General features: G+C 38.8%; 1 protein-coding gene across 1 annotated transcript; it reads left to right on the forward strand.

Moving 5' to 3' along the window:
• Positions 1 to 38: 38 nt before the first annotated feature.
• RNASEL (ribonuclease L) lies at positions 39 to 19,302 on the forward strand. Its single transcript, XM_063298448.1, has 6 exons — positions 39 to 2,682; positions 4,652 to 4,743; positions 5,166 to 5,368; positions 7,921 to 8,044; positions 13,651 to 13,808; positions 17,113 to 19,302. Exons 1-6 carry the CDS (start codon positions 1,269 to 1,271, stop codon positions 17,249 to 17,251), a joined length of 2,130 nt encoding a protein of 709 aa, XP_063154518.1. The 5' UTR covers positions 39 to 1,268; the 3' UTR covers positions 17,252 to 19,302.
• The last annotated feature ends 2,328 nt before the right edge of the window (positions 19,303 to 21,630 follow it).

The raw sequence follows: 21,630 nt of genomic DNA on the forward strand, positions 1-21,630 counted from the left end.
AGCTCAGCAGCTCAGCGGTTTAACCCGCAGCACCACCGCATCCCTTACTAAAACTGAACCAGCAGGAAAATAATAAACTTTGCCACTGAGTTATAGTTCCTTTGAACATTGAATAATGCTGAGCCAAGAGGAATTGGGAAGCGTGCTGGGTATGACTGCACAGGGCTGGCTTATCTAAAAATGTAGTATTTGGCTTTGGATATGGAAATGGTTCAATGCCTTGCAGAGTTGGGCTATGAAGGGGAATATTAATAGTCAGATTAACTTTAAAGAGTGGATTCCATAAAGTTGGAAATACAGGTACAATACAAATGCAGTTGTGTTTAGCGACCACAATTGGGACTGGCAAAGCAGTCACCAAGTGAAACTGACTGTGCTTATGGTCTAACTTCAGCTTTCCTTTGTTTTACAGACCTGCAAAGGTTGTAAATGTGAGGATTGGTCATAAAATTACCTTTTTATCACCATTGTAACTGCAAACAGTCACTAAATGAGGACTTCCTGTAGCAAAGAGGTCTCAGGCTGGTAGGAAGTCTGGAACACTTGCCTCACAACCCTACTGGACAGAAGATGTTGGAAGGATCCTGTTTTTTTTATACTATGTTTATATTTGTATTTTATTGGTGTGTTTTTTCCCTACCATTCCTAGGCTGAGTAACATGTTAAAGTGATTGTTCCCCTAGGATAGCAATGGCATAATGCTGGTTTGGGAGTCATCTGCCAGAATCTAATTTAGGCTGGAGTCATAAACTTTTTGGTAGTGAGACCCAATGAACCCAGTGAGGCTTCTGAATAAATATGCATCTCATTATGTGGTTCATCCAGTATCCTCTGTTTGTAATAATGATCAGTCAGATGTTTCTAAGAATTTCTACAAACAATATATGGAGACATTAGCCTCCAGCCTTTGGCATGCAAAGGCATTGTGTGCCCCAAAATGTGAATTCTTTATGTTATCAAAATTGTGCTGTCTGCCTTGAGTCAACTGGTAGGAAGAAGATAGAGAACCATATACGATATCTATATCCTTATAACAAGGAGAACAATTTGTATCCATGTTTGTGCCTTTTTTGTAGTAATTCTTCACTTTTGAATCTAGCAAGTATATATATTGCAACCAACCTTATAGTTGCATCACTCTGGGTATGAATAGTTCTTTCATTCATTCAAACTGTTGATGTCCCCATAACTGTACATATGTTTATATTATACAGGGATAGGAATATATTCCTGGAAATCCAGTATAATCCTCTTTCTTGAGAAAAGCAATGGCAGAAAAAGCAATGGCAACAAAATTAAATGATGCTGTGAGGTCGGATGACATTCAGCTTGCTTGGCAGCTGTTGGAAGAAGGAGCAGATATTAATGCAAAGGTGGAAAGTGGCTGGACCCCTCTCCATAGTGCTGTACAAAGAAACTCTGAAGAGCTTGTTAACTTTCTACTGAAAAAGGGGGCCAATCCATTGGTTAGGAAGGATGATGGTGCTACTCCTTTCATTTTAGCAGGAATAGCAGGCAATGTGAAGCTTTTGGAACTTTTTCTTGATAAAGGCTCAGGTATTAACGAACATGGCATCAACGGCTTCACAGCATTCATGGAGGCTGCTGTTTATGGGAGAGAGGAGGCCCTGAGATTTTTACATAAGAAGGGGGCAGATGTAAATCAGGGCCGTGTAATTGATGAGAATAAACGGGCTATGAAGAAAGGGGGTGCAACAGCCCTGATGGATGCTGCCAGACATGGCCATTTTGCCCTGGTCAAAATCCTGGTTAAGGAAATGGGTGCAGATGTAAATATCTGCGATAATCAAGATGCGAATGCATTAATCCATGCTCTCTCTGAGGACAAAAGCTGGAATAAAGGTAAAGAAGACTCAGCCCTTTTCTTTTTAGAATGCAAGATTGATACCAAGAAGAGGGATGAAAATGGGAAAACGGTGCTCATACTGGCTGTTGAAAGAGAAAGCCAGAACCTTGTGAGGGCCCTTTTAGAATTAGATGAAGTTGATCTTGATGATGCTGATGAAAATAACACAACAGCACTGCAGGTTGCACTGGAGAAGAAAAACAATGAAATAGCAATGTTACTATGTGAAAAGGGAGCAAGAGTGGATGATGATCTCCTGGCTATTGCCTGTAGAACCTACAATAGCAGCATGATCAAACTCCTTCAGAAATACAAATCACCACTTAGTCCAAAGCAGCCAGAAACATACAAGGAATTCTCTAGCATACGCTGGGGATCAAAACTCCAGAAACTCAAAGGAATGCATCATCCTATGATTGGCAAGCTCAAGATCTTTCCGTATCAAGAGTTATGGATCCAAGGAGGGGTCTACCTGGGATTCTATGCTGGAGAAGAGGTGGCTGTGAAGATATTCTGGAAGGATGCAAAAGAAGCCAAGCGAGAGAAAGTATGCCTTGAGAAATGCCGAACCAGCAACCACCTGGTGAAGTTTTGTGGCTGGGAAGAGAAGAAGACCTGTCTCTATCTGTGCCTCTCCTTGTGTGAGAAGAATCTTCAGGAGTACTTCAAGGAAGAAAAGAGTAAAACTTTCATGGAAGAGAAGAGTAAAACTATCGAAAGCAAAGCTATTCTTCAAAACATATTTCAGGCTGTAAAGGAACTTTATGCATTTGGATTTTGCCATGGGGATCTGCATCCAACCAACATTTTGATAGGTTGGTGTTTTCTTTTATTTGGCAGTCTGCCCATTTATTCCAGTGAAATCCATTTAAACTTTATGCGTTAAACATGGAGCAGCATATTCTCAATATTAAGTTTCAGAGAATGTTTTGTTCTTTTCAGCCTTCCCTATATAGTGTTATTAAGTTCCAGTTTGATACTTTTAGCAAACAACCATTTCATCATCAGAAGTGTCAAAACTGCTTATCATTTAGAAAGGTCCCAGAGTTCACCCCAGGGTAGTTTTGTTTGGTCTTCTGTCCTGTAAAAGAAAAATTTAGTACAGTGAAGGCTGATGACTTGTTCTCTCTCTTTCAGAGGCCCTTCGAAATGAAGGTTTAGAAAGAGAAGAACAGGATCTCATTTTTATAGTTGAAGGTCAAAAGGTTGAAAAGAGGTGATAACTGCTCCCCATCATGCTGTCTTCCCTTCAGGGACTTTCCCTCATTCTAGAACAAATACCGGCAGTGAGCTGGATTTAGGAATAAACTGTCTGAAGTGACTGCATGGTGAGGTAAAGCTACGAGTGATTTATTTTCCTGTACAATTCAGACAGCCTTTCTCTGTTCATGCTTTATTAAATGTATTAAACTTGTATGCTGCCCAGCTCCCAATGACTCTGGGCAGCTCACAGCAATCAAATTACAATAAAACCAATAAAAGATAAAAATAAAAGATGGCAAGTGGGACAGAGCCGATGGAGTGAAGTGAAGGGTCTTACCCTCCCTTGCCAAAGACTGGGTGAAGAGCCAGCTCTTCACAGCTCTTCTAGACAATAGCAGAATGGGGGCTATCCGGAAGGTGGTATTCAAATGTTATGTTAAACAATAGTTTACTGTTAGAACACTGAGCTTCCATCTACATGGACTTGGATGCTTTCCTTCCTCTATTCTACTTCAGTAGGGCCATGAGAGGATTGGAAATGTATGTACTGCTATACAAGAATTACTATGTCATCCAAAAGCCTAATGTTTTCTTCATTTTTGTGGAAACAAAACAGCTTCATTAACTCTGTGTGAAATTGAATTGGTACCCTGCTGGTGGAATGCTTCCATCAATGAAAGAAGGGGAGAATTATTTTTCCTCACCTCCTCTTTCTGCAGCCATCAAAATCTGGACCCTCAGAATAAGATTGGAGGGCACTGGGAGAAGACAAATTAAAATTATTTTGTGTGAGCAGAACTGATCCCTAGATAACTGTATGGTTTGAAGGTAGCTTGTTTACTACAAAGAGTTTACATTAAATTGTCTAGGTTGCAATCTACATTTAATCAAAAGCATATATAAAAACTAACAAGCTTCTCTTTATTGTGTCATAGGCCATGGACAAAGCCCAAGGATAATACAGAGCTATTCTCATAACACTAAAATTATGATTTAATATTTTATGTATAAAAACACATTTGTGCACTAAGGTGAATGAAGTTAAGACAGTATTTCAAAAAATGGATCATTTGCCTTATGCAAAATAAGCATGTTTTGCTGATGGGAATGTTCTTAAAAGGTAATGGCAAAATTGTTGCTGTTACTTCAATTCAGTTTCCAAAGAATTCATACTTTTGTGCCCCTGTGGACAAGGGGCTATTGAAACTACAGCTCATGTCCTGCGATACTGTACCTTCAATAAGGACTCATGGACCCGTTTTATAACTCCCTATTTGATAAAATCCCCGGGAAATTCCGATCTTTTTTATGTACAGCTGTTGCTATCTGATCAGTATGATTCAGTTTCTTTGAACGTAGCTAATTTTTGTTATACTGTCTGTAAAATTAGGCAGACTTTGATTGTCCACTGATGATCCCACCATTAATATCATGTTTTGTTTTATTTCATTTTAATGCATTTTATTCATATTTTTACACATTTGTATTTTATTTGTAATTCTGGTCTGTGACCATAATAAAATATTGATTAATTGATTGATACTTTGTCTATATTTATCAATTTATTTTTTATTTTGTTAGATGTCACTGGCAGGATTTTCCTAGCAGACTTTGATAAGAGCATTGAAATAACTGATGATATAAACAATTCTATAGTCTCAGAAGACCTACAGGTAAATAATTATCTTCCTTTATATGTCTCCAACCTTCTACATTCCTCAGAATGATAAGTGTAATTATTATCTCTGAAGAACAGGAATAAATGTAAAATTGGTTCTGGTCTTTATAGAAGTCTTCACACAAAAGTCTAATTTATTTGGGAAAGCTACAAACTATTTCATTCCATTTAGGTTGTCCATTTAGCCTATGGAGCAAAGCATGTAGGTAACCCACAAGCAGTAGTTTTACTGTCTGGTGATTGGTATGCTTGGTGCTTCCTGCATCAGCTAATATGAACTAGCTACAATCTGGACACAGACTTACCGCCTTGGTAAGAACTAAGTTGTAGCATATAGGCTAAATTGTTCTGGTGTGATATAGCCATTTGTTTATTGCTCTGGTGTGATATACTGTAGCCATTTGTTTGTGCACACAGGGTCTCCAAAAACTTATCCTGTATGTTTTAATGAGAGGCCAATTGGATTTTGAAAAGTTGCCTGCAGAATGCCCAGAGAATGTAAAAGGAAATAAGGAAATTGAAGACCTCCACGGAAGGCTGGCAGTCTCTGAACAAAGTACCCCAGCTGATGACCTACTGGAAATGCTGATCTGTCATCCATACTTTTGGTCCAAGGGGACGTAAGTTAATACTGGAAATTCTATAACTGGCTAATCTGATTTGATTGCCTGCGTATTAGCCATGGAAGAAGGAGCTTAGCTAGAATGACAGACTGGAAATTATGCAATATGTCCACTGCAGGTCTTTAAATTTTTAAAATTTGCCTCCGCATTGAACCCCAGGAATTGATTACATGGATTATAATTTATTTTATCATCTCATTAGCTTGATAGTGTTGAGAACAATTCAATTAATACTGAGAAAAAGTTGCTGTCAGCATTGCCCCATTGTATTTTGCAAGGATCAGATGGCTCGTAAGATTCTTATTAGTATTCAATAAAGTGTTCCATCTAACCTATGATGATGAGCATACAAAGATAGCAAAGCAAAATTGGCATTAAAAGACATTAAATGTTGCTAGTTTTCAAAATACCAACATAGGATACTGATTGTGGCATGTCACTGAAAGATAACTCTGAATTTACAGCAACCACCCTATTTCCACCACCAAGGGAGGAGTAAACAGAAAAGAATGATAAACATTATAAATCCTATCTAATGTCCAGTTTTCCTATCTTGTCAACTTAGAGTTGCCAACTCTAGCTGAAATCAATCCTGAAATTCCGTTCCCCCCACCAGTAAAGAGTCACTTGGCAGTTGGATGGCATATAAATAAATAATAACCATTTGAGCACCGTTGGCAAAGTCACCATGCATGCACGTGACACACTCATCTATGTGCATGCCTATGTGCATTTTTACCTGTTACAATCCACACTTCAAATAAGGCAGCTGATTAGGTAACTGGATAGGTGCATATAAAATTAATAACTAACTAAAATTCCTGTAAGGGAAGGTACCCCATTTATAAAATTATCTGTATTTCCCAATCAGTCTTTCCTTGCATACAAATCCCTGTCCCATGCAGAAAAAGACATACCTCTCCATACCAGCAGAAATGGCAAAAAAGAAAAAGAGAACCTGGATGGAGATGGAATGAGGGGAGGGGGTAGTTGGGGAGGTAAGAAAAGGGGAAGAGAAAGGAGGATCAGAGGGGTAAATTGATACCTGTGGGTGTAAGAGAGAAGTAACAGGATAGGGACAAAACAGAAAAGCCTTCTTTAGGCATTACAAAAAAGCTTTACATTGAGTAGTCGAGCAGGCCCTCCCAAACAGTAGCTCATCTTCAGCCTAATGAGTAAAGTAACTTCTTTCTCATTCTTTTATTTTAATCTATTCTTATCAACAGATGTAAGATAGCCCCCACTCTTTTACAGGTAATTGTTTGGGAGGTAAAACATGTATTCCTATTGGGAAATCCCATCACAATATAGACCATAGTATTTACGAAGACAGTGCTTGCTACCATATGTCTCTTAGAGTCTAAGGCCCTTTCCCCACTGCTGAGTTATGGTGCTCTCTACCCATCCTCAAGTCAGCAAAAAACCACACTGGTATGAAATTGGCTGTGTCTATTGCCTTTGTTCCAGGGAAATGGGTGACAGAGCCAGCAAACCTTACACACCTTGTGGCTGTCATTGGTTGCACTGGTTTAAGGGAAAACACTAGTAGGAATGACTTACAGCTGTGTCACTCACTGGGGACAAGGTGAAAATAATGTCATGGGGACACAGCAGGACAAAAGACGTGGCCAGGGAATGATTGTATCATTGTTAGGTGTGAGGAAAGACCCTAGATCTGTCTAAGATTTCAACAGGTGGGAATTCACATTTTGCTGCCCTGATGCACAGAAATGCACAGACACTGGTGAAACACATGGCAGTGTCTCCTATGAAAGCTGGCATCCTTAAAGCTATTGTGCTGCTCTTCTAAGGGACTGCTGGCACACAAGTCCCAAAGGAGGGTATTGCATGGTAACCCAGAAGGCTCTCCCAACTTGCTGGATAAACAGATGCTCAAATGCCAGTGGGTAACTCCCTTGGGCCTTGCTAAATAAATGAATACATACATACATACATACATACATACTTACTTACTTACTTACTTACTTACTTACTTACTTACTTACTTACTTACTTACTTTTAAAGATTCTCTTTATTAGGAACAAGTTAAATGGGCAGCTAGCAAGAGGCAGACCGGCCTCTAGAGTTATCTTTACTTTCAAATACGTCTTTGGGCAACGGGTAGGCTGATCAAAACCCTTTAAAAATTTAAATGGAGGATGGACACAGCTGAGTGATCTGTTTGGAAGTGTATGCTTGCCCAGAAAGCAGACACAAATGTATTGGGGTGATAAAGAATACCATGCCAATTTAGTGGGAATAGAAGGGAAAAGCTCACCAGTTTGGCTTCTAATAAATGAGTGTTTGGTGACTGGCCATGTCCAACCAAGATAGTTATTTTTTGTGACAATGCAGGCATTCTTGGCAGCTATTTTGTGAAAGCACCCACAATATGCTGTCCAAATTGCCCACGATCACTTCCTAACTTTGTAGTTAATATGCAGAATATATTTTACTGTGTAAACACCTTGGCCTCACAGATCATCCATAACACTTTTCATCTAGTAGTAATATACTGCATTTCTTAAAATTGCCTTCTGTTTTACAGAATGTACAGGGTGTTAAGAGATGTTGGGAATGAGATACGTGCTGCTAAGGCTTGTGATAAAACCAGTAAAATTATGGAAGCTTTGCAATGTGTGGATGATCCTTTCAGGGACTGGGAAAAAAAGGTAATCTATTGAACAGCAAGAAAACCTAGGAATCTTTTTGCATCTTCCTGTCATGTTCACTGTTGCAATGTAGTTTATACATCGTAACATTTCACATGCCATGGCGCTGACGCGCGTTTCTGTTGGGAGGGAGCTGCTGTGAATCCTTGTGCCAAGCTCTGTATCTGTGTTCATTACAATGGAATGTGTTTGGGTTATGTGCTTTGTTCAAGGACTTTTCCCACGGACCATCAGAAGCCGTTAGGAGCACCTGGGATTGTGAGCCTGGGAAGATTCTACGGGGGGAGGGATCTCATTTACACCGAGGCTTTTTCAGTTTGAATTTGGCGTGCTTTAATCATTCTCAGCTTTCTTTGTGATCCTGCACACTATTCTTTAATAAATCAGATATCTTTGCATTCCTGCTCATGAGTCTGATAGTGTTTTAGAATAGGCAGCCATTACACTTCCACTTTAAAGCTTCAGTTATATTGATTTGCACATCCAATTTTTGCCTTTGTTTTGGAGCTAGCTGTGCTGGCTAACAGGCTTGGTGGCAACTTATGCTACTGTAGTGACAAACAGCTACAGTCTGACTGTTTATCATGCATGTTTAGTTAGCAACCATTATTGAGAGACAGCATGAATAGTGGTTAAAAGGTTGCATGAGGGCCATGGGGACCCAGGTTCAAGAACACCCTCAGTCACTCAGTCTCATCCCACCCTGCTTCCCAGAGGTAAAGTGAAGGACATCTCCATGGAAGCCACCTTGAGCGTCTAGAGAAAATAAGGGCTATAACTCTAAGAAACAATATTAATTACAATTTCCAAATATATTTATATATATATATATATTTTGCTTAATTTAATCCATATTTAAAACTTACTGCTGGGGACTGCTATTTTGATCAGACTCTACTAGGTAATGATGGAACTGAAATAATTTGCTGTACTTTGATTGATTATGTGCCATCAAGTGGCTTTTGACTCCTAGAGACCACATAGATATATTTTCTCCATAATGATCTATCCCTAACCTGTTCTTTCAAGCCTCCCAATGGTGTACTCATTGCTACCTTGCTGCTGGTCATCCTCTTCTTCTTTTTCCTTCCACCTTTCCCAGCATTACAGCCTTCTCCTGAGAGCTGGGTCTTCGCATAATGTGTCTGAAGTAGGATGATTTAAATATCATCACCAATATTGTTATATCTATTTTTTAAATATAATTTTATTAAAAGTTTTTTAAAAAGATAAAAACTAATACAAACGAATGTATAGTAAGATGGAGTAAAAAGAAAGAAATCAAAGAGAAAGCTAAAAGTGTAAGAAAGGAGGGGGGAAAAAAAGAAAAATAGAAAAGAAAGAAAAAATATACGAAGAAGTAGCTTCTGATCTTTACAGCAGTTATAAGTACAATTATAAATTTAATATAATCTATATTATAATTTAACTCAATTATAATTATAAATTATATAAATTATAATATAATAAATTATATTTAAATACAAATATAATAAATATATTTATTGATAAATATAAATATAATAAATTATAATATTATTATAATTATATAATAATTTAAGAAGTCAACAGCCTTCTCTGTATCTAAGATAATCAATGCGGCTTGTTTTTCATTATGCTGCTCCAAATATTCCAAAATGCCCAACACTTTTCTAATATTATTCTTTAATTATCTTTTAGGTATTGATCCTAAAAGTATTGATCACATTGATCCTCATGAATACATTCTTGCAAGATTATTTTTAGTCTATCATCTAGAATTGTTGTGAACAACTTGTGGTCATGATTCAATAATGATATTGGCCTGTAGTTTCTTGTTAAAGTCAAATCTTGTCCCTCTTTAGGTATTAGCCTCTTTCCAGCTCTCTGGCATCTTTCCTTTCTGTAAGATAGAATTCATATTTTCTAAAGGTTCCAAAAGTTCGTCCTCAAACATTTATAATAAGAACATGCTAATCCATCTGGTCCAGGCACCTTTCCTGGTTTAATCTTTTTTATAGCTTCAGAAACTTCCCTTATTGTTATGGGTCCACTCATAATCCGTTTCTGTTCCTCTGTAATCCTCGGTAAATTTTGTTTCTTTAGACACTCATCTATTTTCTCCAGAGAGGTGTCACTTCCTTTAAACAAGTTGAAATAATATTGATGAAATGCTTTTTGTATAGTCACGGCTATCTGTTATCACAGTATCTCCCTCTTGTAGTTTCAGTATCATTTTCTTTTTCTTTTCGTAATTTATATGCCAATCACTTTCCTGGTTTGTTTGCAAACTCAATTTTTTTTTTTGCTTTACATAGTACAGTATTACTTCCATTTCTCTTCCTGTTAACATAGATAACTGTTGTTGTATAAGCTTAATTTGTTGAGAAATACTTATCCTCTCTGGAACTTTCTTTAATTCTTCTTATTTTCTATTTATCATATGCAAAATAGCTTGTGTTTTCTCTTGACTCTTCTTTTTGAGTCTTCTTTATTACATTGTACAAAATAACCTCTGATAAAAGCTTTTCTTGCATCCCAAACCATTCTTAAGCCAGTACCTTTATCTAAATTATTTTCATTTTTTAAAAAAATTCTTTTTACAATCCTCTGCTATTGCTTCTTTCTGTAGTCTCCATCTAAAAAGACTGGATTTCCTTTTATAAACCAAACTCACAGGACTGTGATCTGAAAAAGTCTTTGGTAGTATCCCTACTTCAGAAAATTTAGTAGCCAAGTTCTTTGAAATCCAAATCATGTCTATTCTAGAAAAAGATCTATGTCTTTCTGAAAAGTACGTGTACTCTCTTGAATTGCCATTTTTCTGTCCATATATCAACCAGCCCTAAATTGTCCATCAAATGAAAGAAAACTTTAAGTAATTTGCCTTGAGTGATTTTAATATTTTTTCCTCAGAAGTTCTATCCAGTTGTGGTGAGATCACTTCATTTCAATCCCCCATCAAACACCAATTTTCATAAGAGAAACCTATTAGTCTCTCCGTAAGTCCTTTACAGAACAGTACTTTATCCTCATTTGGGGCATAAATTTCCAGTACCAGAGTCTTTGTCCCAAATTTACTTCCACCCCAACAAATCTACCATGTTCATCAGTCAATACAAGTTCTGGCTTTAGTTGGGGATTTATATACAAAACAATTCCATTTCTTTTTTAGTTCTTGCTGAAATAAATTCTTCATCCAAATTTTTATAGATCAAATATTTTATGTCCTTTTTTCTAATATCCCTTGTAGGCAAATTGTATCTTGCTTTAATTTTTTCAGTTTCTTAATGATTTTTTTTTCTCTTGTGAGGAAAAAATGATTTTTTTTCCTCTTTTGAGGAGCATTTGCTCCATTTTATATTCCATGTTAAGCATTTGTAATCTGTAATGAACCCAAAAATTTAGAAAAGTCAAAACCTGTAGTGCCTAGTTCAGTATCATCCCTTTCAGTTTTCTGTTGTACCTGTTGGAGTTTTTGTCTCCTCTGACACCTCTGGACAAGCAGCAAAATGTTTCAACCAAAAAGAGAAAAATCCAGTTGCCGTGACTCAACCTAGAGACAATTCCACCTGGATGACTGAGAATCTTCATCGACACTCTGACACCTCCATTTGAATCTCCTCCAATTCCTCTTTAATTTTTTTCTAGAAATTTCCTCGCCTTTTGGACAGAATTCAGTCAAAACCTCAGCTGTTTAAAAGTAAAAATCACACCTTCCAATTTGTCCAATTGAAATGGAGTCTTTTTCTGTTTTAATCTATCAGTCAAAAAAGAATATTCTTCTCTTATGTAAGATTCTAATAGGAATTTCTTTAAGAACTATTTCATTAGTATTATCAATCTTCAGTCCTGTATTCAAGGATGCAAAGGATTGTTACCTTGTCGTGGTGCTGGAGCTTGAGCACCTCAATGATGCCATGAGCTAAACCGTGAAGGGCCACCCAAGACGGGAAGGTCATGACAGAGAGGTCAGACTAAATGTGATCCCTGGGGAAGGTAATGGCAACCCACCCCAGTATTCTTGCCGTGAAAACTAAATGGATCAGTACAACCAGAGATATGTCGGTATACCATCAGAAGATGAGACCCCCAGGTCAGAAGATGGTCAAAATGCTACTGGGGAGGAACAGAGGATGAGTTCAACTAGCCCCAGACGTGATGACGCAGCTAGCTCAAAGCCGAAAGGACGGCTCTTCCTGACAAAGTGCACCAAGACATCACTTGGAAAATGTCTTATTTCTTGTATTTAGTTTATATACTTTATCAGTTTCTGCCTCTTTATCCTCCTCATCCCAATCCAAAGAATTTGCTAAAGCTTTAATAACCTTTTCTTTAATATCTTCACCAGAATCCTCTGGGATTGCTCTAGATCTCAAACAAAATTCCTTCTCTCTCAGTTCCAGTAGTACCAAATTATCTAGTTTTCTTTCTATCTCTCTGTCTATAACTTTTCCTTATTCTCCAGAATTTCCACTTTGTCATTACTTTGTTTTACATCTCCAGACACTTGTTTTAGAGAGTTTTCCATCTTTTTAACTTCTTTTTCATCTCCTCTTTCATCTTTACAAGTCTTTGATCCATTCTTTTTCCAAAATCTGTCAATTTAGTATCAAGTGATTCAGCTAACTTATTACCCAATTCCTCAAACATTTTCTGAAGTAAATCTGGTGTAATTCCTCTCTCTGCAAGTTGCTGTAGCAATCCTCCCCTCTGCTGTTTTTGCCACTTTTCTGCTGGTTGCCATTGTAATATTGTAGTCCAAAAGTGAAGTGTTTCAATTGCAAGGGAAAGAGTAAAAGGCAAGCTTTCCCTTTCTTCCCCCCATTTTGTCTTCCTGTGTCCTTAATACTTTCATTTCAAATGGCACTCCGTAGTTACAGTCAGCATCACAGTTTGGCTCATATTACCTTTATCTTTTGTTTTGTAAAATCCACCTGTTTTCTGCATTCTTTAATAGTAAATAAAAAACATTCCCACAAAGGTCCAGTTCATTTGTCTATTTTAATTCCAGTTTGTTCAAAAGCACTTTCACCAAAAAATAATTTTTCAAAATAACCCCTTTATCTGTTTTAAACTTTCTTACATTTATTCCTTACTAAGCTTCTTGCCAAAAGTTTTTAAATCTTTAAACCCCCCTTTTTTTCCTTTTTAATCCATAAAGAATGTTGACTGACCCAGTGGATTTCTTGTATCCTGCCGTTCAGAAAATCTCTCTTTAGCTGTAAAATAATTACATCTGAAAATGTTTAAGAAAGTGAGGCTTGTGTGAACCTTGTGTCGGTATAGGCTGCATTACAGCTGTGAGCTTGATTAAAATCCCTTGACTCCCAGCTGCTCAACTCATGCAAGTCAACTGCAAAAACCTCAGCTTCTGCTGTCTGCTCACAAGGAGCAGCTGTCTGGAGTGCAGGTGGGACATCTCACAATCTCTCCTTGTCCAGAAAGACTGCTGGCCAGAATGCACCATCTGGCTGCCAATCTCTGCCACAATGCCATCCCTACTCCTTCAGGGAAGTCTAGTCCACCATAAATCCTCACCTGAAAGCCAATATTTTTATATCTCTTGAATTGCAAAGAGTGAGTTTTATGGACCAGCTACTGACCAGAATAGGCTTCTTTTTCAGATTGATAAAAAAGTACTGGACTCTATGATTTTTCTGTCCACTGAGAAGAGCAACAAGAAGGGCAACAAGAAAGGCAACAGACATTATGGCCCTTGTGTGACAGATTTATTAAAGTTAATTAGGAATATGGGTGAGCACTACAATGAGAAGAGTGATGAGTAAGTAAACCTTTCTCTAAATTGTATACCTCTTAGGCCTTCTACATTGGATTTGTTGGCTGGCAACATCTGCTTCTCCTTTCTGCTGTAGTAACTGGAATACAAATGTGGAAGAAAGATAGTTCACAAACTTAAGTTCATTGTACATGTCCAACTGCAGAGGGCTCTACCGCTTTACATGGAATAGGAGGAAAAAGTCAGGGAATGACGATTCTTCCCATATCCCAGACTCAGAATTGGTCTTGGATCTAACTGCAACTATTACTAAGATCAAAGAGGAGGTGGTAGTGACAGACTCCAGAGAGCTATAAGAAGTCCCTTTCCCAAGTGTTATGGATACCAATCCTGCCTATGCTATTCACGTCCCTCGGACACTAACAAATGTTCATAATGTAATTTCTAATTTAATTTAGAAGACAGACCTTCTGAGCCAAAGATAAATTCCCAAGTGGGACATACACTGATTGGTTTAGAATAGAAAGGGATCTTTCCAGGGTGGGGGGAGGAGAGAAAGGAAAGATTCTGATGATTGACATTGCATCTCCTGTAATCTCTTTTATTTCTCAATATATAGATTTTGGGGAGCAACTCCAAAGAAATATCTGATGCTGAATATATAACTGGCATGATGCAATAGACTATTCAGAAACACGATATTTCTAAAAAAAAATCTTGCCCATTATCTGGAATAATTATAGTAAACATGCTGTATGAATGAAAGATAATTTTTATTTTAAAAAAATCCATATGTATGTTCATGCAGGCTTAAGAACAAGTCTGATTTTAACTTCAGATCAGAGGAAGTAGGGACACTAAGGCTTTATCCTCCTTGCTCTGGTGATGAAATGGCCTGCTAACTCTTCTGTTGCTGTTAATCTGTGTGTCGACAGAGGAGGCTGGGAAAAAGGGGTAAACCTTATAGTCCTTTTTCCCAACTCCCTGCCTTTTGGAATGCTCACCCCGGTGCTGGGATAATTAGCAAGAAGAGAATTGATGTTTATATTTACATTCTTTAGAGAGGAAGGGATTAGAGGCACACAATGGGAATAATATATTGAAAGGAATGAGTGTTTGCTTAGAGCTCCTGGCTGCTTAGGAGGCAAAAGAAAGCCTTTAGTGTGAAACTGATTAGGGTCTTGCCAATTTCAGATAGCAAGCCAGTGGAGGGTGCTAATTAACTAATTAAGGTCACAGAGCTGAGTTTGTTAACCTGCAGTTAGCACCTTTTAGGGAAGTGCTGCGCTGGGAAGAAAAGCAGTTTAGGAAGAGATAGCTTGTTTAAGCAATCGCTCCCCTCTGCAAGGGGGAAAATTCTGCGAAGGTGGGGGGAAGGAAAAAATAATACAGAAATAGAGTCAGGCACAGGACACCTCTGTGGGGGAGATGCCTTCCCAGAAGGGCCTCCATCTTTTGTCCAGCATGCTGCTGAGACAGGTTGAAGCTTGATCAGTGGTCCAGCGAGAAAGTTGTCTTTTCTACTGGAAAATTCAATGCAACCTCCCAGGTGGACATTCTGATTCATGCAGGGAAAGGGCCTGAGGGAGGCCAGTGACCTGCCAGGCTCCATCTGGACCATTCCAGCACTGTCCCTGCAGGCTGTGTCATTCTGTGGCTCTTCTTCCTTATTATGCAGAGGACTAGTGACCTTGTGGAAGACGTTCAACAAAGTTTCTATCCCTATTGGTAACCTTTGCTGCCTCCACCCACCAAGTGATGCCTAAGTTTTTCTCCTCTCTAACCATCACAGATTCTTGCTACAGAAGGACAGAGAAAAACTTGTAAGTTTTTTTCCTCCTCTGTAGGAAATCTCCATGCATACTGGGAGGAGAAAAACAAAGCAGACAGGGATCTTTTCCCCTCCCTGCCCCTGACCTTGCCTCCAGTTTTCCCCCAAAGAGGGCAGCAACCTTGGTGGCCTATTTTGCAGGCTGGCAAGAAAAACTGGGAGGGCAGTGGTTTTTGAAGCAACGTGTATTCTCCCCCTCTCAAGGACGGGAGGAAAGCATTACTGTGAGGTTGTGGGGAATGTTGGAACATTTTCTTTGTCTCGTTTACAATAAATTAAATTAAGGAATACCATTTATAAAAGCTGGTTCCTGTTAGTATAACCAAGGGAATACTGTATATCATGTAACAAAAACTATACATAGAAAAACACGTATAGGAAAGATTAGATGCCCATTGTTTAGCTGTAGATAAAGAGACACCTGCTTAACCATAAATAAGGAAGTTTGCCAACTCTAAGATAAGGAAACAAGTGCTGTGCTGGGAAGAACAGCAGTTTAGGAAGAGATAGCTTGTTTAAGCAATCGCTCCCCTCTGCAAGGGGGGAAATTCTGCAAAGCGGGGGAAAGGGAAAAAAATACAGAAATGGAGTCAGGCACAGGACACCTTTGTGGGGTTGATGCCTTCCCAGAAGGGCCTCCATCTTTTGTCTAGCATGCTGCTGAGACAGGCTGAAGCTTGATCAGTGGTCCAGCGAGAAAGTTGTCTTTTCTGCTGGAAAATTCCAATAAGGAAACATCTATTTTAACATTTAACAGAATATGAAAGGAAGATGTTCATGCCAATAGAGCAGGAACTATTGTAATAAGCTAATGCATTTCATTCTATTGATAATGACTGGCTAAATCTTTAAACTGAAAGATCTATAAAGGGGATGGAAAGGCAACCTGATGCGGCTGCCCACTCAAAGCAACTTGATAACTTTGGGTGAATAAACTTATTTTTGACTCTCCATTGATTGTCTGGTTGGAAGGAAGGAAGGAAGGAGTTAATCCTTCTGACAGGAAAAAGCCCAAGAAGCAGGAAATGGGGGAAGGACTTCGTACAGATTGAGGACTGGAAAACAAGTGCCTACACAGGTACACAAAAGTGGAACCGTGAGAAAAGGGAGTGTGTTATTAGAAGAACATGTCTATAGAAAAATGTTCCAGCATTCATGGATCAAAGTGGTTGCATGTTATTGGCTAGCAGGATACAGTAAACTTGAAAGTAGGTTATTTAAAACAAATAAGACTAATAAAGTAGTGGTTTGAGTTGACTGCTGGGTGAATTGTCAATAGGGGCTCTACATTATGATCTCAGAAAAAAAGAAAATAAGATTACCAGGCCAGCTCCTAAGAAATTCCTGGATTTACAGTCTTTCACAGCACACATAGTTCACAGATGCAAAATAATTTTCCTCCTGACAATTGCTTTACATCTTAGTAAGTTGGCATTCCTGTTTTAGCAGCTGTGTTTCACCTTCTTTAATGTGCTTGCATATTGCTTGTATTAAAAACTATATTTTCGTTCATTTCAGGGTGAGAGGCATAGTTCTGGACCCTGCAGACTATTTTCTGAATCTCTTTCCAGATTTAATAATTTTTATCTATCAGCGTTTGTATGATACGGAGTACAGAATACATCTTCCAAATGCTAAGCATCCTTCTTATCCATAACAAGGGCCAGTGAGCACTGATTGCTTAAGGACATAATTGGATGTCACCTACATATTTCCTAGCTAAAACCAATGAATAGTTTTATCAGCAGTTAGCATCTCATCCTGGGAAATGAGCTGCCGCCTCTTCTTTAGACCTTCACTTGCTCATGGACAGCCTGGCCAAAGGAAAACTGCTAGTTAATGTACCACCACAGGAACCAAACAATGCAGTAGACCCAGCTGTCAAATTTGCAGTCACATCTAGTCTGGCTATACTATTATTTGTCCATGCACTGGACAAAGCATGGTGGAGTTGCATATCTGCTTCCTCTCCAACCTAATATTTGGATTTGTTAATGATGCTGCTGGTGCTCTATATACTTTCTGTGCAAAAGAATAAATTAACATCTGATTTCAGAAATGACAGTCTTCAAAAATGCAGGTCAGGTGGGGCAAATTCTGTAATTTCCCAAGACATTCTGATACTGATTGTAAGGCAGCCATCCTTGGAGAAAGGAACTGCAGATCTCAAATTAAACAGCCATATTGCAATTCTGTCTCTTGTGGCTCAGAGACAAAGACTACTCACTGCACAATTGCTTGGTTCAGTGTCAATGTTTGGTTGTTGACTGTGTGTATACGAGGTCACTTACTGTGATTTATAACCCATGGTTTATATTGTGTTATGTGAGCTCAGCTGTGGCTTAGTACAAGGGTGGGCAAACTTTTTGAAATCCAGGTTACATTTTTTTTTAAAGGTAAGGTTTAGCTTCTATAATGGGTAGGGCCCAAACCTTTTGGAGTGCTGAAGGGGAAAATACTAGCCTTACCCTTTTTAGTGAGTGGAGACCACACTCTCTGCTTTCAGTCAAGTTTATTGTAACTGCACAGGGGGAGAATACAAGCTTCTGCCCACTTGGCAAGGGTGAGGAAGCAACTAATATAGTAATGCCACAAATTTGGTCAGATAATTATATTGCATAGCCACAGCACCCCTTCCTTGACAACCCAGAGTCCCTTTTGCCTCTAATAGTAGCAGATGCAGCATCAGCAAGTGTTCTCGCAACTGCTTCTTGAGGTTTCACTTCTGCTATATTGAGCTGCATAAGCTATTCCTATAGCTGTGTTTCTCTGCAGCAGGTCACTGGTTTTTAGCAAGCTGAAACCATTTTACTAGGCTAAGCTACCTCTCTGGTCAGGTTTTCTCCTGAAGTGCAGGTGGGCTTAAAGACTATAAAGAGGCACCTGAAAATTAGTATTTTTGCCACTGAAGTTCAGAGCACAATCTGCAGGTGCTCTGGGGGCTGCAAAATAAATGAATATGAGGCCTATTGGCCATGGGTTGCCTACCATTGGAGCTCTGTGATGAGTGAATCCAGTTGCTCACTGTAATGGTATGTGAGAATGACCTTGGGAGACAGGAGGGAGAGCTGTAGACTGGACAACTGGCATGTAAAAGAGATCTCAACCCAAAGAAGGATGGAGGGCGTGGGAAACGTTTCAGAAGGGATCCTCCCTATTTTTCTGGAGAGTAAAAGGAAAGGAGGTGAGAAATACTTTCAGTCTTGCAAGGTTCTGTTAAGGTAACCTTGCAATAAAGATAGAGCTAGTACTGCTGGTTGTGCTCTTGGCTGGACTACCCCCCATGGCTAACATTCACCAATGCAAGAAGGTCCATATTATACCCAACAGCTATATCACAGATTCCCAAATGTTCTTGGTTTACAGCACTTCAGTGTCTCAGAAATGTTTTCACAGTGCCCCTAGGCTTGTAGTTCACACGGTGTCTGACAGTTGTCAAGTATCACTGCATTATCCTGTGGTGCCCCTGTGAGTTCACTGCAGCACCCTGGGGTGTACAGTCTGGGAACTCTGGAGCTATATTGTAAATGGCCATAGTGATAATTACTACTCTCTGTACCTAGTGCATTAAATTTCACTTTGATTTTATTGCTTCATATATGACGTGGGTGCACATTTATTCCTAATTAGTGATGTCACTCCATATAGTGGTGTGGTGGACTGAAATCCATGAAAGCCTATGCCTTAATAAACTTGTTGGTATTTAAAGTGTCTCAAAATGCTGTATTTTCATTTCATACCTTATTTGAACAGTTGAAAACATCCATCCAATGTTTATCAAAAGAAATGACTGTATGCTGAAAAGAACAGAATTCCTTTAAATTTATTTCTGCAACTCATCCAAAATTGCCATAAACATCATCTGTAGGAAGCACTACACTGCAGAAAATCAACAGCCTAGGAAGTTTTTTAATTTTTAAATTTTCTAATGCAGCCTATAAAACCCAACAAAATCAAAATAGAGCAGCATAAAAACTTGTCTTTTTCACACAAATTGAGAGAGACATTTGCTCCCCAATAATGTATAAAGCCTCATTTCAAGAACTGAAGTGTGTTTGCAGCTGGATCTTTTCCCCAGATAATCTTGTTGTCTTCTCTAAGGTGATTTTCTGCTATGAATTCCAAATGACATTACAACCTCCCCTGTTCCAGAGACATTATTCAGCCCAGTTTACTAGGTGAGGTTACCCACCTTAACATTCATGAAAAAAAATATCTTGCAAATATTAATCCAATTAATCCATATTAATTTAATCCAATATTTCATAGGGCAAAGCTATATGTGGATCTCCACAGGAATCCAGCCAGATTCCACTCTCAGCAGGAAATTGGATGTGCAATGGGGCAATAGTTGAAGTTCTAAAAAGATAGATTGGACTCCCTGGATAGTGCTTAAGTCACAGATCTCTGCACTGTATAACATGAGCTGATGACCTTGAATATTTTCATTGCAGCTGGGATAGGGTTATTGTCACTAAGGTCAGCAAAACACAAAATTGCATTTGACCACTTCTGAGCCCTGGCAATCACATCCCTTTGCTGTTGATGCCAAGTTGCTGAAGCCTGGAAAGATACGCCTGAATATTTTACACTCTTGATCAGTGCCACTGATTTTTCAAGAGTGGCCCTAGCAAGATAGCAGGACTACCAGTGCATGTTTGCTTTTGGCATTTCTGCTAGATCAAATCACCTCTGACTCCTTTGCCATTTTTTTTTGCTGTGAGATAAGCTCAGCAGCCCCAACGAGAGACAGTGGAGGCCAGTTTGCTATGACACTGAGGCAGTGATCCAATGAAATCAGGAACTTTGGCATATCACTAAGACCCAAAAGTACAGTATTTGGCCAAGACCACGAGAAATCACACAATGAGGGCCAACAGAGACCTTTGGAAAGAAGAGGACAAAACATCAACCCAAAGCAGTGGAATTATTTTCCTTTGTTAAGTTTTTGCCAGGTGTCCAGCTTTTTTCTTTTTAGTCCTTTTCCTTTCAAGTGATGTGAATTGGAGACTGTACTTTCTAAAACCTTCAGTTAACCTGGCCTTAGCTTCAGTGTATTCATAAACAAACCATGGCTTTCAGGGTCACTTGGTTCTCTGGGACTTAAGTGAGATCTGAACCTGAAGAACTTCTTGGATGTAATTAACTTTGGGAAGTTACTGAACATCTAAAACACAAAGAGCTGGAGGCAATGGCCAAGTTTAAGAAGTGCACGGTGGCACACTATTTTTACCTCCTTGGTTTATCTCTCAGAGCCCTTTCTCTGGGGTATTAGCTAGTTTACATCTTGCTGATAAACTCAGGTCAGTATTCCTGACTAATACAGCAAAGTGGTCATTATCAGGGTGGTACAATGAAAAAGTTGTGTAGTAGACTAGGGCAAAATAAATAGCACTGGAGCCCTGCACATCTCTGTGCAAGTTTCTCTTTGTGATCCCCACTGGATTTGTTTCGAATATACAAGTTAAATTTAGAAGTTATTTGGGACCTCCTCTATTCCCCATGGCTAATATCTGCATCTTAGGAAGACCAGAGAAAGAATAGGAGGAAAGAATTGCCCAGAGGAGAGCTGTTAAAACAGATAAATACACCTCATCTGACATTAAAGTCCCCAGCCATTAAAAAGCCTGCATCTGGATACAATAAAGTTAAATTCAAAATATAATCCTCCATCTTGCCCAAAAATTGATAACTATAGAGACTCAATTATAATTACCTACTTTTATAAACAGAACCATGGCCAGCAGAGAGCATATATAAAGAGCAGAGGGTTCTTGTATACAGTTCATCCACAATTATTATATACTTCCTTCTGGCATTGTCCCTTAAGGCTTGGGGTTGCTGACATTGCATAGGAAACAAAACCATCAAGCTCTTTTGGAGGATGATGTCAGATTTCCCAATCACTTTCAGGAAGAAGAGGCCTTTCCCTTTTTATCACCAGATATATTCCAGAAGCTGAATGAAATCTCCTGTCACTCAGTGGCACTCAGTCAGTTGATGAAGGTCTCTGCATTTCACCAGTGAAGTAGGCTG

This window comes from Candoia aspera, chromosome 3 (assembly GCF_035149785.1).
Source record: "Candoia aspera isolate rCanAsp1 chromosome 3, rCanAsp1.hap2, whole genome shotgun sequence".
Lineage (NCBI taxonomy): Eukaryota > Metazoa > Chordata > Lepidosauria > Squamata > Boidae > Candoia > Candoia aspera.

Bases quoted from the DNA above. Each gene is read 5' to 3' on its own strand.
- RNASEL (XM_063298448.1), top strand. From the start codon at position 1,269: ATGGCAGAAAAAGCAATGGCAACAAAATTAAATGATGCTGTGAGGTCG. The intron at 5,369-7,920 runs GTAAGTTAATAC...TCTGTTTTACAG, and splicing joins TACTTTTGGTCCAAGGGGAC to AATGTACAGGGTGTTAAGAG. The intron at 8,045-13,650 runs GTAATCTATTGA...CTTCTTTTTCAG, and splicing joins TCAGGGACTGGGAAAAAAAG to ATTGATAAAAAAGTACTGGA.